General features: G+C 47.2%; 1 protein-coding gene across 1 annotated transcript in view; it reads left to right on the top strand.

Annotated features, from left to right (window-relative positions):
- The window catches only part of LOC147693061 (collagen alpha-1(VII) chain-like), a 398,052-nt gene that overhangs the window by 335,343 nt on the left and 48,837 nt on the right, over window positions 1-13,872 (top strand). Inside the window, exons 42-45 of the mRNA XM_086939575.1 lie at window positions 55-81; window positions 4,174-4,227; window positions 6,400-6,471; window positions 8,144-8,244. Of these exons, the coding sequence (XP_086795701.1) occupies window positions 55-81; window positions 4,174-4,227; window positions 6,400-6,471; window positions 8,144-8,244 (254 nt within the window). The remainder of the gene's footprint in view (window positions 1-54; window positions 82-4,173; window positions 4,228-6,399; window positions 6,472-8,143; window positions 8,245-13,872) is intronic.

The following is a 13,872-nucleotide window of genomic DNA, read 5'->3' as shown; positions in this document are numbered from 1 at the left end:
TAAAGTGCAAGAGAAGGCAGACCACATCTCACATCTTTGTTTTTCTCTTTTTAGGGGGAGAAAGGAGAACGAGGTGAGAGAGTAAGTGTATATCTCCTCTTTCTATTTAAGTGCTATTTTTCTCATTCTGTTTTTCCCTGATCCAACAGGTCCACAAGCCAGACAGAAATACCCAGATTAGATCCAAACACAGATGTTGTAGCTTTATTATTTGTTAAAAGGTACATTCAAAAGAAGAATGCTGACATGGATTAAAATTACTTCACACTAGTATATGTTTTAAGATACAAAAATGAAGGATCAAGGCACCCAAGTCCTGCATCCGTCAACACAAAGTAAGAAAAGTGAATTGTAGTTGCAATGGTGCAACGAACCAGAAGTCCGACCCGTCTACACTTCTAAGAGGGAATTGCTTCCCAAAAAGAACAAACAAAATAGTGGTTCAGCACTCAATTTCAAGGTTAATTAAATGTACATAATAAGATTTTAGTCTATAGTACACAATTTAGAATTATAAGTAATCGTCATCTTATGATCTCAATAAACAAATGTGAAAGTGATTTCTTCTTCCAATCAATCTTTATTCATCATCTTTTCGTCTTAAAATCACATCAATCATGCACTGGCCAACGCGTTTCGTCCACCGAGGACTTCTTCAGGACTCAGTACACATTTTGTCATCTTTCAAATTCTTGATTCGATGAATAGTGATTTTAGATATTGTATATAAAGATTTTCTGAACCAGCCACACCTGTCCTCTGGATGGGCTTCTCAAATAGGTGGCAATTAGCCTATGAAAGGAGTGTGCCACAGCAACACGCTGCATGGACCAGGCCCGGGCGTTTAACCCTTGACGTGACCAGGCCCTGGGCGTTTAACATGTTGCAATATTCAACCCAGGCCTATTGGCATTAAACAAATGTATGTGGTTCACAAAAGGGAAAGGGAGTGTGGGGTCCGAGGAGATTTAGAGACTTGCAAGGGTTATCTACCCAACCTAGATATTTATCACAAACAAGAAATCCTCAGGTCTAGAAAAGAAAAACTGTCATAAGGGGTGAGCGAGCTGGATTGGGAAGGACAAAATACCTCACCTCCAAAGGAGGAATGCTTCATCATTGGGATTCTCCTCGTGACGTGATGCCTAGTCAAGGCATGGGTACAACCCCCCTCACTTAGAGGGAGTAGCTCATGGTTGTTTTGTATGGAAAAGGAGGTCTGTTAAATACCACAAGAGCTCAAGGTCAGCGAGGGAAGCAGAGAAAAGGAAAAGTGTGTGGAATTAAAAATAGCTCTAGGGTATGTAGTTTTGCTTTATTCGAATGTCCCTAGAAAGGGATTAAAAACAGGGAACTGGCGGGAGAAGCATATACCCGCAGTTAGTGACAAAAGGTGGTTGACATGTTTCAGCCTTTTAAACCCTTGCATAGAGGTGCCACAGCTTTCTTCAGGACCAACTAGTGCTGCTGCTCAACAACTTATATACTTCTGAGATTATCAAGAAGTGTAACAAACAAAAATTATTATGATACATAACCATCCAGTCATCCTAAATCTGCCTTAGATATTCGGGGGATTCACTGATGGTCCTCGTTAGGGTCAGGAAGCAAGCCTCACCTCAACCGCCCTGTACTCGGGCAATCAGAACCTTGTAGCCACACCCGGAGGGGAAACTTCCAAAAAAACGAACACAGTTGTTTACTAAATGGATACACACTAAACACGACTAATACCTGGTGCCCAAGACATTCTCATAGCTTCGGAGGGCGCAGAATGGTCTGAACTGTCACACTTTTAGGATAGTGATGGTTTGCAGTTGTCTTGGTGCTGTCATTGGCAGCGCTGGTAGGGCTACAGGTGATGCAAACTACAGTGGCCTCCCGACAAGGGCCCTGTCATTTATTTTTTTAATAAATTAAGCACCGTGGCATGCACTAGGATCCCATAAGAAAGGGTACCAATAGTCAGTGAAATAGCAAAGGCAATAGAATTAAAAATAAAATAAATGTTGGATAACCGGGTGGGGAACAGGGTTGGATAGGGGAGGGGAATGAAAGGAGCGCACGTGAGATAGATGGACAAACATATAAAACGCATCTCGGGGGAATGTGGAGAGGACATCATGGAGCGGGGAGGCAATGAGAGGGTATGAAAGGAGCGCGTGGGAAAGCAGGGGAAGAGACTAAGGAAGCATTCACGACCATAGCAGCTGGATTTAAAATAAGTCAGGCATTGGCAAAGCAAACAGGTCTAACATTTGCATATAACCATGTCTGAACTGGGGTGGCAGAGTGGGCTAAAGAACGGTGATGGAATAAACCCAGATCCTTTGACTGGGTGTGAGTGTTTGGTTGATTCAGATGCTCCATTCATCACCACCCCCTTTTGTACTGCTTTTGGCCGCCATAAGTGTGGCAGGGTATGCTCAAATGTGAGTCCCTTGCTCACTTTGCCACTGGATTCAAGCAAGCCGGGCTGAAGACGGCTGGAATGCCAGAAACCAGTCCTCGGAAGCTAGTTTCCGGTCCAGGGAAGACATGGCTTGGCAGTTCGGGCTGGACTGTGCCCATGAGGCACAGGGTCAGACTGATTTGCATATAACCATGTCTGAACTGGGGTGGCAGAGTGGGCTAAAGAACGGTGATGGATTAAATCCAGATCTTTTGACTGGGTGCGAGTGTTTGATTAAATCAGATGCTCCGTTCATCACCACGCCCTTTTGTACTAACATTTGCATGGAGCATGCAGTCATGCACCATTCAAAATTAAACCATCTCCAGGCACACATTGACACGCATCCTGTTACCAAACACCAGCTTCTCAGCTTAGAGGTAAAGTCTCCCCTTCCATTAAAAGATGCTGGTTCAATGAACCGCTATCCTGTAGCACTAAAGGCAGCAGGAGACCGACATTGATGTCTTTTCCTTGTATGAGGACATGTATGTCATGCATAGATTGTATGGGGGTTGTTTCGAGCCACAACACGTTAGCTATGCAGGCTATAGGACAGCACGCCATCGGTCATCATTGCCACACTTTGCATGGTCCTCCAGAAAGGCTATGATGGAAGCTTGAATGCGGCCCCTTCAAAGCAGCCTGAGTAAAAGTCTGAGAAGAAAAGTCAACTTTCTCATATAGAACTCAAAACAGGCCCAATTAGGAAAGTCAGGATACAAGATGCGTTTCTTTAAGGGGCATTGCGGCTTGTGGTATATACAGAACTCTTTGGTCACTGTTCATTGAATATGTGCCAGGTAACTATTCTAGTGCATGATGGGAGATTTCTTGATGTCCTAAACTCTCTTTGAAGGAAGAGGATTGTGATAAAGCTCTTTCGGGGCACCACTGGCTGTTTGCGATGACTGTCATATATGTACGTATTGAAAACAACCATTGTAAGCAACCCGCCCTAGGAATTAGGCCCTATGAGATACTGAAAACTACAAGAAGAGCCTAAACTTCACAGTAGAGTTGTTTAGTCGAATTGCGTACTACTAATCCACAGTAACACTATGCACTGCAAGGAATCAGACAACATGAAACTAATGAGGTATAAGAAGAATGTGTTGTTAAGTGACAGTGTGTGACATTTTAAGCAAGTACTTGGAGATCTCACACTACTCATCATTTGGCGCTTTCACACAATGCGTTTGTAACATTGATTACAACTAGACATACCATAGCTGGTATATCAATCCATGTCCGATGCAAGGACTTTGTAGTGTTATGCTACTTTCTTTGATTTTTCCTACTCTTTTTTGTTCTATGACTAGAACTCTCTGTAGGTGCATCCTGCTGTCTCCAGGGTGCTTTCTCTCACCCTTTCTCCTTGTCTTACTTTAAAACATGAATAACAGGAATACTATCTCCTAAAACCCTGGAAGCTGAGGATCTTGTGGCTTCCTTTCCATTGAACACATGCACCTATCTGATGTTATTATGTTCTTCTAAGCTTGTAGAAGTGTCCTCAGTCCTCCTCACTGAAATGTCCATAATTATAAACCAATTTCAAAGTAAGACTTGTGTGACCTCTAATGAGAATGAGGAAGAAGACATATAGAACTCTACACCCAAGCACCATTCATTAAGACATTGTCCCATCATCCCCTAGGTAACTCTGCTGTGAGTTAAATCATGTGTCTAACTGTAAATTTCTCTGCCTTTTTGTTTAGGGCTTACCAGGACTGATCAATGGCATTTTGACCAAAGGGGAGCGCGGCAGCCCGGTGAGTACACATTGTATACTCCATAATAGAGCAGTTTTTTGGACCCGCTTTGATTTTCTTCAGAAATGGGACACATCACTGCCATTGTAGACAGTCACTGAGAACTTCAAATGCAACTCATTCGATAGCGCCAACGTTTAAGAAAGAATGCATTCATGACTGGAGTTTGCTCAGGCATATACTATTTGAAATGCTCTGCCTTACACCATTGATTCTTAGCTTGTGGTCCGAGGCTGCGTGGGGTCGGCGAGGCCCACCTAGTGTGTCCATGACTGTTTTACAAAATTAAACAATATCAAAATTGATCAATTAACTTTGATAAAGTATGTACAAATAAAGAAGAAAAACTTTTTCTATATTTAATTGTGAATTACAAAAAATATTTGAATATTTGACAATTTTTGGGTGTATATTTGTTTTTATATTTTGTGTCTATTTTTTTAGATCCAAATCATTTAAATTGTATAGGCTGGGTGTCCCTGGCTTCTAAAAATAACGGGGAGGGGGACTGAGGGTCCCTGGATTCAAGTAATGATTCAGTGGGGGTCTTTAGAAGTCAAAAGGTTAAGAACCGCGGCCTTACACTATATCTTCATATCTTATTTTCTGTTGCACTCTGAAAACGTGCATCTTTGTTAAGATCATCAGAGCTATCGGGTACACGAGTGCTAAAAAAATGGCATTTAACACAACACAACAAAACAAAACTGGAGAGAGAAGCAAGAACCTTAAACAAAAAATTCATAAACCCACAGTCAGTCAACTTTGCTATCTGATGGTTGTCTCAGACTCCATGTGGCATGTGGAAGGCCCCCAGAAGGCTGAAAGTGCGAAGAGGCTCTTATGAGTGAGCTATGACCATTGCTGCCTGACAAGACTTGAACTATGATCACTAATTTGAAGTGTTTTGAATTAATTCCAATATTATGAAATGGTTAAAGGTTGACAAAACTTAGATCAAGGAGCAGACACCTTTCCTATCCAATCGAAGGAATCCAGACCCATGCAAACATCTCCGCCTTTTATACAGATTTTTACTTCTCAGAGTAGGAGTTCGAAACTGCCTTATGCTGGGTGTGAATATAGTGGGCCAAAAGTCATTTTAGCCCCCAAATAGATTTCCCATTGCCATTGGGCTCATGCGGATAGTCTGCAGGGTCAAAGAGCTGGGAAAACAGGAATGGGTCTCACTGACTCACCATAGCCTAAGTCAGGAGGAACAAGTGAGAACTGAGACTGCTCAGACTCTCCAAACCCTTGTGGGGTAATTTATATACATGTGCCCCCGCCATCTTTGGTTCGGAAAACTCAAAAGGTATTACAATCCTTAAGAGACTTAGGGGCCCATTAGGATCTTGGGCGGATCGCCAGCGCCCGCATGGCGGTGGTGATCCGTTTCCCCCCGCCATATTACTATGGCAGGGGGACCGCGGTGGATGGAAAGACCGTCCGCCGCTTTTCCTCCCAGTCGGCCGGGTGGAAAAGAGTTTAATATGGTGGCGGTGTCTGTTAGACACCGCCTACCATATTACTATGGGGGCGGAAACATGCCTTTCTGTGGCGGCATTGCCGCCACGGAAAGGCATGCTGGAATTGCTTGGGGGGGCCCGTTATGGGCCCCCAGGGACTCTGGAGGGTGGGGGGTACACATGGGGGTACCTATGGTACCCCTCTGCAGTTCCATGCGCAACATGGCAGGCACCGCATGGACAAAGTCTGCCCGCCATTCTAATGTGCCCCATAATCTATAGTATAGCGACTGGCAAACAATAATAGTAACAATACATAAACAATTACCAAAGTCGAATATTAAAAAATGTAATATAATAGAATCCCCAGTATTTTATCAATGGTCTACATGTGCCTATGTTTCATAACACACCAGAAGGTATTTAAAAGTAACATGCATTTTCATAGATGGACTAATTAATGGCATTTGCAATGGATCCTAGAGTGAGATGTACCTAGGACATGTATTTCAAGCGTTCTAATATATAAATTCATGACACCCTGAAAAAGAACAGTTCAGTAAAACAATTGTGCTCAATTATTAATTCTTCACTGCTCTTATCATTAGTGAACTTAGGAGGCATCCAAATTCTCTTATTCTGGTGCTTGAAGCGTTGGAGTCACTAACCAAAGCAACTTTTTCTGTTGTTTTCCCATTTCCAGGGCCCACCTGGTGATAACGGCAGCCCAGGGCCAAGAGGACCAGCTGGACTTTCAGGACAGAAGGGCGACAAGGTAACCTAAGTTAACAATAACTGGTGGGAGACAAGATGCTGAATGGACAGGAAGAACCTAGACACACATACAGACACACACATACATACAAACACACGCACACTTGCAGTCTCATAGTTTTACCCTGACTTCTTACTCCGATGTGCCTTATTGAAGTACAACCAAAATGAAGTTACTTAAAGATAAATGAGTAAATGCCTCCAACTACTGTAGGTAACTTTGGGTAATAGCAAGCCACCACTTGGGTAAAATGCTTGGATATTAGTGGCACTACACAGAGGTGGACTAGCCATTAGGGCTACCTTGCTGGTATCACTGAAAACACCCTAAGATAGTTTCATGCTGACCATTTGGTCTGAAGCCGCCTAGGGAGGGTGCTGCAAATCAGTGTCATGTCCAGGCCTGGGCGTAGTTCACAGAGTTTTTCTATGCAAAATTCAACAAAGTTACAAAAAAACTCAGCGAATTTCCGCGAGTGGCGGAGTGCAGTGCGAACTACAGTTTGTGCTGGTATTCCTGCCGCTCGGGTAGAAATTCTACCTGAGTGGCAGCTCGCGCCTGCGAACTTACCATTTGCGAGCGGGGAAAAAACTCCGCTGCAGATCGCGAAGCCTAGTTTTCTGCACTCCGCGAACTCTGCGGAGTGCGAAGTGCAGAAAACTCTGCAAACTCCGCGAAAGGAGCACTTGGTCTACCGGACATTTAAAGGACTGTGAAATACCCCGCTTTGGAAATGTAGAGTCTGCCCCTGTTAGTTCACTGCTACTTGTTATTCCACTTATTCAGGGTTTCAGCAGTGCTTCTTTCAAAGAGAAGAGTTGATCCTTATTTGACACTTCAATTAATACATGTAAAGAGCAAAGCATGTACACATCTCACCCTCCAGCCTGTGCACATATTGTAACACTAGTATGTAGCGTAACATCCTCTGAATTCCCCGGCCTTACGTTTCCTGTCTCTGTGGTTAGTTCTGAGGCCTGAAGTAGCCTGTATTGTAGCAATGACTGCAGAATCTGCCTGTCATAACCTATCACCAGCACGTTCTTGTGCCACAGTACAGTGTCCGATGTTGTGAGCATAAATGGATTCTTTGGAAATGGAGGGCGAGGACACTTGTAAAGTTAAGAAAGGTAGATGATTGGGGACATGACACCAGGAGCATGCCCCACTGTATTACAATTGGTAACATTCCCACAAATGTAAGCGATTGTAAGTCATCAAGGAGTTCAGTGACTATATGAAGAACCTTTACATACAGTCTAGGCCACTTATTTTGTCACATAACGTGTCAGTGATTTGCAATATCCTAATTACTTTGAGTTTTAAGTCCTTTGTCTCATAGACAGCATTTCTGTCACCAAAACATTGGGATGCTTGTCCAGGTGACCATTTTTCACATCAACAGTTGAGGTCATAAAAGTCCAGTTGACTTTTCACCCTTAACACGGAATGGCCATAACAACACCCTGTCACATCTCTCTCCCTAGCGGATTAGTCTTGGCTACCATTTTGGATACTCCCTGAATTGATGGTATATCACTGCCTCAAAGGGGCCATTAAAGCCTCTAGGTGCTCCCACTAGCTTTCCTGTCACCTTAAACACCAAGAGGCACATATGTTTCCCATCTGCCTAACCCTGACATGTGCCATGTGACCTCCTATTCCCGGTCAGGTGTCCATCCAGACCATTTACAAGAAGGGATTTCAGTGGCTGATGCTGCTGCTTCTTGAAGTCTCACCAACTGGGCAGGCAAAGCTGTCTGGTCATGACAGGTTTCTTGTGGGCTTACCAAAACCTACAGTGGGCTTACAGCCCGCCCATTGCTTGCCATTGGTTGGCTTTATTGTCACTCTTATTTGCTCGCTTCTTATTTGATGTCTTCTTTCCTCTTGTGTTTGTCCTTCCCCTGGTTTACAGCCTCTTTACCATCCTTTTGACTGGCTGACTTACCTCCTTTCCCTCCACACTTTTAGGAAACAATTTGTTCGAGGCATGTGGGCTGCTAAATTCATATCTTTGCATTAGATCGCCACCTAGTGTTGGGTCCGGATGATCGCACATTGTTGTCCTGGAAGAGTCTTCGAAGTATCCTGAGATGGGTGGCTCCTCCCCTGGACTACAGTGCGCATGGGCATCGGCTCCATCCCCAGATTGTTTTTTTCCGCCATTGGGTTCGGATGCGGTCTCGACGTCTCTCCGTCGGAACCGAATAAACATCATTTTTCACGGCCAAAAGGCTTTGGGTTCTTCACGTCGGTATTGTTTGCGTACGGTCTCGAGTTTCTTCCGTCTCCCGGAGCCGGAATCACCGGAGTTTCTTACAACTCTTCGGACATCGAGGCCTTCTCATCGCGACTCGACACTAAGTTCCCAACATGGAGCGGAGTCCGTTTAAACTCTGTCCGCTCTGTGGGTCCAAATACCCACATATAGACGTACACCCGGTATGTAATAAGTGCCTTTCGCCAGACCATGACGAAGGAAGTTGCCGGGCCTGTGCGAAGTTCAGGTCGAAGAAGACTCTCACGATTCGGCGCGCGGTGCGCCTTGTGGCCAAGCAAGCGGCCCCGGATCCAGATAACATCTTCGGCGACCAAGAAGAAGAGGACCAGAGCCATCATCTTCAAATCTCCCCGCCTGAGACGGAGGTCGAGGCCGATCCGGAATGTGACGACGACGGAGTCGTGGGTCAGGGCCTTGAATACGTCGACGAGGTAGGGGACGACGCCATGGTTTATGGGGCCGAGGAAGATAGCTCAGAGGACGAGCTATGCCCCGAAGTTGAAGAACATCACGAGGGGGTCGTGGGATCGCCTGTCGGCCTTACCCAAGACCCTGTAGCGCAAGCCACGGCCCCGCCTGTCGGCCCGGCCACGGACATACTTGCTGCGCCTAGGGTTTCGAAACCGAAACTGAAAGCAACGGTCTCGACTACACCTAAAATGGCCGACCCGAAACCGAAACCGAAAGTGAAGGACTCGAACGTCCCTAAGATGGCGGTCGCAACGGCGAAAACAAGTAAGACGACGGCCTCATCGACTCCGTCGACCTCCGGTCCGCAGAAGTCGAAGAAACACGGCGATTCCACAGGGTCGAAATCGGCGCCAGAGGAGAAATCCTCTAAGAAAAGTGGCACGCACAAGACAAGCGCGCCGGCGCCGGCGAAGCCTGCTAAAGCAACCGACACAGCACCGGCTCCAACGGGGACATCTGCGCATCGCTCCAAGGACTCGGGGTCGGCGCCGTCCATCCCTCTAAAAGACCTCCGGAACGTCGCATCCGAGGGCAAGGCCACCCCGTCGGTGCCAAAGTCATCGGTCACCGACGCATCTCTCGTGGCTGCTTCGCTACAAAGAATTAAGGACAAGGTTCTTTCCTCGTCGACGCCAACGCCATCGACGCAGAAGGCGGCAGATGTCCCGGACAAGCCGGCAAGCAAGCTCCTCTTCCTTCTACCGCCAAAGGTGGTGCCAAAGGCTTTTTCCTCTAAATCGACGCCAAAGAAGTCGGATTCTTCTACGGCGGGGACATCTTCAGGTCAAGTGATCGACCCCGAAGAGGATTCGGAGTGTTTTATAGATGCGGACACGGGGAAGTTGACCCTTTACAAGAGAAAGATCACTTCGCAGCCGGTGGAATCCTACGTCATTCCTCTAAAGAAGAAGAAGTTTCCACAGGACGCCCCTGTCCTCATGGAACCTATTCTACCTCCTCAGGGAAGGAGCCCAACACCGTCTCCAGACCACTCTGACAGTGGGGACTATGGTGAAGATGAACAATACACATTCCCAGTAAATGAACCTGATGCACAGCCAGATTCTTATTATGGCATTGGGGACCAAGGCAACCAAGATGTGGGGCAAGAGCCACAGTCCTTCAGTACACGTGCATCCCCTACGGAGGATTCTGCAGGTTTTCATGCACTAATTGAGAGGGCAGCTGCTAATCATGATGTGGACATGCATGCTGACCCAGTTGAGGAAGACTTTCTATTCGACACATTTTCAGTTTCGGAAAGAAATGTAAAGACACTGCCTATGCTCAAAGGGGTCCTCAAGCACGCTGCGGACATCTTTAAAGAGCCTACCAGGGCGAGGGTGGTCAACCCACGTATTGAAAAAAAGTACAGACCAGCGCCTGCAGACCCTGCATACATTCGAGGACAGTTGCCGCTTGACTCCTTGGTGGTAGCAAACGCACGCAAGAGGGCCAACTCCCAAACAACGGGTGAAGCTCCTCCCCCGGATAAGGAGTCCAAAGTGCTAGAGGCAGGAGGCAAAAGAGTGGCTGCACAGGCTGCCAATTTCTGGCGTATTGCAAATACACAGGCACTACTGGCACGTTATGATCGTTCACATTACGACACACTAGAGCAGATTGTAGAACACCTGCCTCCGCAGTTTCAAGAGGGCACCAAAATGCTTATACAAGAGGGACAACTGATCTCCAACGCGGCCATAAAGTGCGCACTTGATGTCGCGGACACAGCCGCTAGGGCCGTTAACACCAGTGTCATGCTCAGAAGACAGGCTTGGCTCCGCATATCGGGGTTCAAACCTGACATTCAAACAACCATACTTAATCAACCAGTCAATCCGGATAGACTGTTTGGTCCAGATGTTGACACCACCCTGGAAAAGATTAAAAAGGACACTGAAACTGCTAAATCGATGGGGGCCCTACAATCTCAGCAGTTTCGGGGCAATAATTTTCGTCGCTCAGGTGCCCGTGGAGTCACCAGAGGACAGATGGGTCAACAGTCGCAGTTCCCTAGAGGTGGAGCACAGTCCTCGTACCCCAAACAAAACAAGAGGGGCTACAGGGGAAACAGCAACAAAGGACGTGGCAAAGGAGGCAACAATTCACGCTCCTCTGCCCCAAGCAACCAGTGACTCTCTGTCACTGCCCCCCGACCATTTAACACCTGTCGGGGGGAGAATACAGCAGTTCCTGCCCGTCTGGACCAACATCACCACAGACAGGTGGGTGCGACAGCTTATCCAGTACGGTTATTGTCTAGAGTTAAAGTCCACTCCACCCAACATTCCACCAAGGCAAAGACCTATGTCCGCAGAGCACTTGCACTTATTGCAGCAAGAAGTGTTGGTAATGCTGCAAAAAGGGGCAATCGAGCTCGTGCCAGTGGGGGAAGAAGGCACAGGGGTTTATTCCCTGTACTTCCTCATTCCAAAGAAGGATGGATCTCTACGGCCAATTCTGGATCTCCGTCCCCTCAATCTGTACATACTGTCAGAGCATTTCCACATGCTTACACTGCAACAGATTCTTCCTATGTTAAACAAAGGAGACTTCTTAGCAACCTTAGATCTCAAGGATGCTTATTTCCACATTCCGTTACATCCGTCCCACAGGAAGTACCTCAGGTTCACTATCCAGGGCACGCATTATCAGTTCAAAGTCCTACCCTTCGGAGTCACAACTGCCCCAAGGGTCTTTACCAAGTGTCTGGCGACTGTAGCAGCGCACCTCAGGAGGCAGAACATCCATGTCTACCCCTACCTCGACGACTGGCTCGTTCAAGCCAGATCGGAACAGCAGTGCGCCGCGGACATGTCGACTACCATTCACCTCCTTCACGACCTGGGTTTCTCGTTGAATTACCCGAAGTCACACCTTCAGCCGGCACACGTCCGGCAGTTTCTGGGTGCGACAATCAATACCCTGACGGCCTCGGCACAACCAAACCAGGTCAGGATAGACGGCATACAGTCTTTAATCCAGAAGTTCAGACCGGGACACTCACTTCCAGCAAGAGTGTTCATGCAGTTGATAGGCATGATGGCCTCCTGCATCTTCATAGTCCCTCACGCACGGTTGCATATGCGCCCGCTCCAGGAGTGCTTAGCAAATCAGTGGACACAGGCTCAGGGACAATTAACAGACCTAGTGTTGGTTACCAGTCGGGCATACAACTCTCTGCATTGGTGGACTCCACACAACCTTTGCAAGGGCCGACTGTTCCAGGAGCCAGTGCCACAGGTTATCCTGACAACGGACGCATCTCTCCAGGGATGGGGAGCACACCTGCTAACTTACACAGTGCAGGGACTATGGACGACGCAGCAACAGAAGATGCACATCAACTATCTAGAACTGATGGCGATCTTCATGGCGCTCAAGTCCTTCATTGTACATCTGTGCAACAAGGTGGTGTTAGTCCGGACGGACAACATGACCGCGATGTACTACATCCAAAAACAGGGGGGCACCCACTCACCACAGCTGTCTCACCTGGCTCAGAGCATGTGGAAGTGGGCCATTCAGAGGAACATCTTCCTCATGGCAGAACACCTCCCGGGGAAGGACAATCAGATGGCGGATCTGCTCAGCAGATACAGTCATCAAATGCACGAGTGGGAGATACATCCATCGGTACTCCAGCCGTACTTCCAAAGGTGGGGGCGTCCAGACATAGACCTGTTCGCCACAAGGGAGAACGCAAAATGCCAAAGCTTCGCCGCCAGGTTCCCACACCCCCAATCGCAGGGCAATGCGATATGGATGAACTGGTCAGGCAAATTTGCTTACGCTTTTCCCCCGACACCTCTGATACCACTGGTGGCGAGGAAACTACGGCAACACTCCATGACACTCATCCTAGTTGCTCCAACGTGGGCGCGCCAGGCATGGTACACCACGTTCCTCGAGCTCTCAGTGGTCCCGCATCAAAGACTGCGCCTCACGCCCAGACTTCTGACGCAGAACCATGGAGAAATTCAGCATCCAGATCCGCAACAGCTCAACCTAGCGATCTGGCTCCTGAAGTCTTAGAGTTTGGATACCTCAACCTACCTCCTGAATGCATGAACATCATCAAGGAGGCGAGGAAGCCGTCAACCAGGGCATGCTATGCCGCAAAATGGAAACGTTTTGTCATTTACTGTGCAGACAATGACATAAACCCGCTAGATGCATCTATCCCTAACATCATTTGCTATCTGTTACACCTTTACAAGAGCAAACTAGCGTACACTTCTATTCGGATACATCTATCCGCCATCGCAGCTTACCTTCAAAATAGGCAGCATCTCTCAGTCTTCAGGGTGCCTGCCATTAAAGCGTTTCTTGAAGGACTGAAACGAGTCATTCCCCCAAGAACACCGCCAGCTCCCGTGTGGAACCTCAATGTGGTCCTCACCAGGCTGATGGGACCACCGTTTGAGCCAATGCACTCGTGCGAACTGCAATTCCTAACGTGGAAAGTTGCTTTCCTAATTGCCATTACGTCACTAAGACGCGTAAGTGAGTTGCAAGCACTCACGATACAAGAGCCTTTCATCCAGATTCATCCAAATAGGGTGGTACTACGTACTAACCCCAAATTCCTTCCAAAGGTGGTGTCACATTTTCATCTCAACCAAACTATCGATTTGCCTGCA

The sequence above is a fragment of the Lissotriton vulgaris genome, chromosome 9 (assembly GCF_964263255.1).
Source record: "Lissotriton vulgaris chromosome 9, aLisVul1.2, whole genome shotgun sequence".
NCBI classification, from domain to species: domain Eukaryota; kingdom Metazoa; phylum Chordata; class Amphibia; order Caudata; family Salamandridae; genus Lissotriton; species Lissotriton vulgaris.
This window is presented reverse-complemented; position numbering and strand designations above follow the sequence as displayed.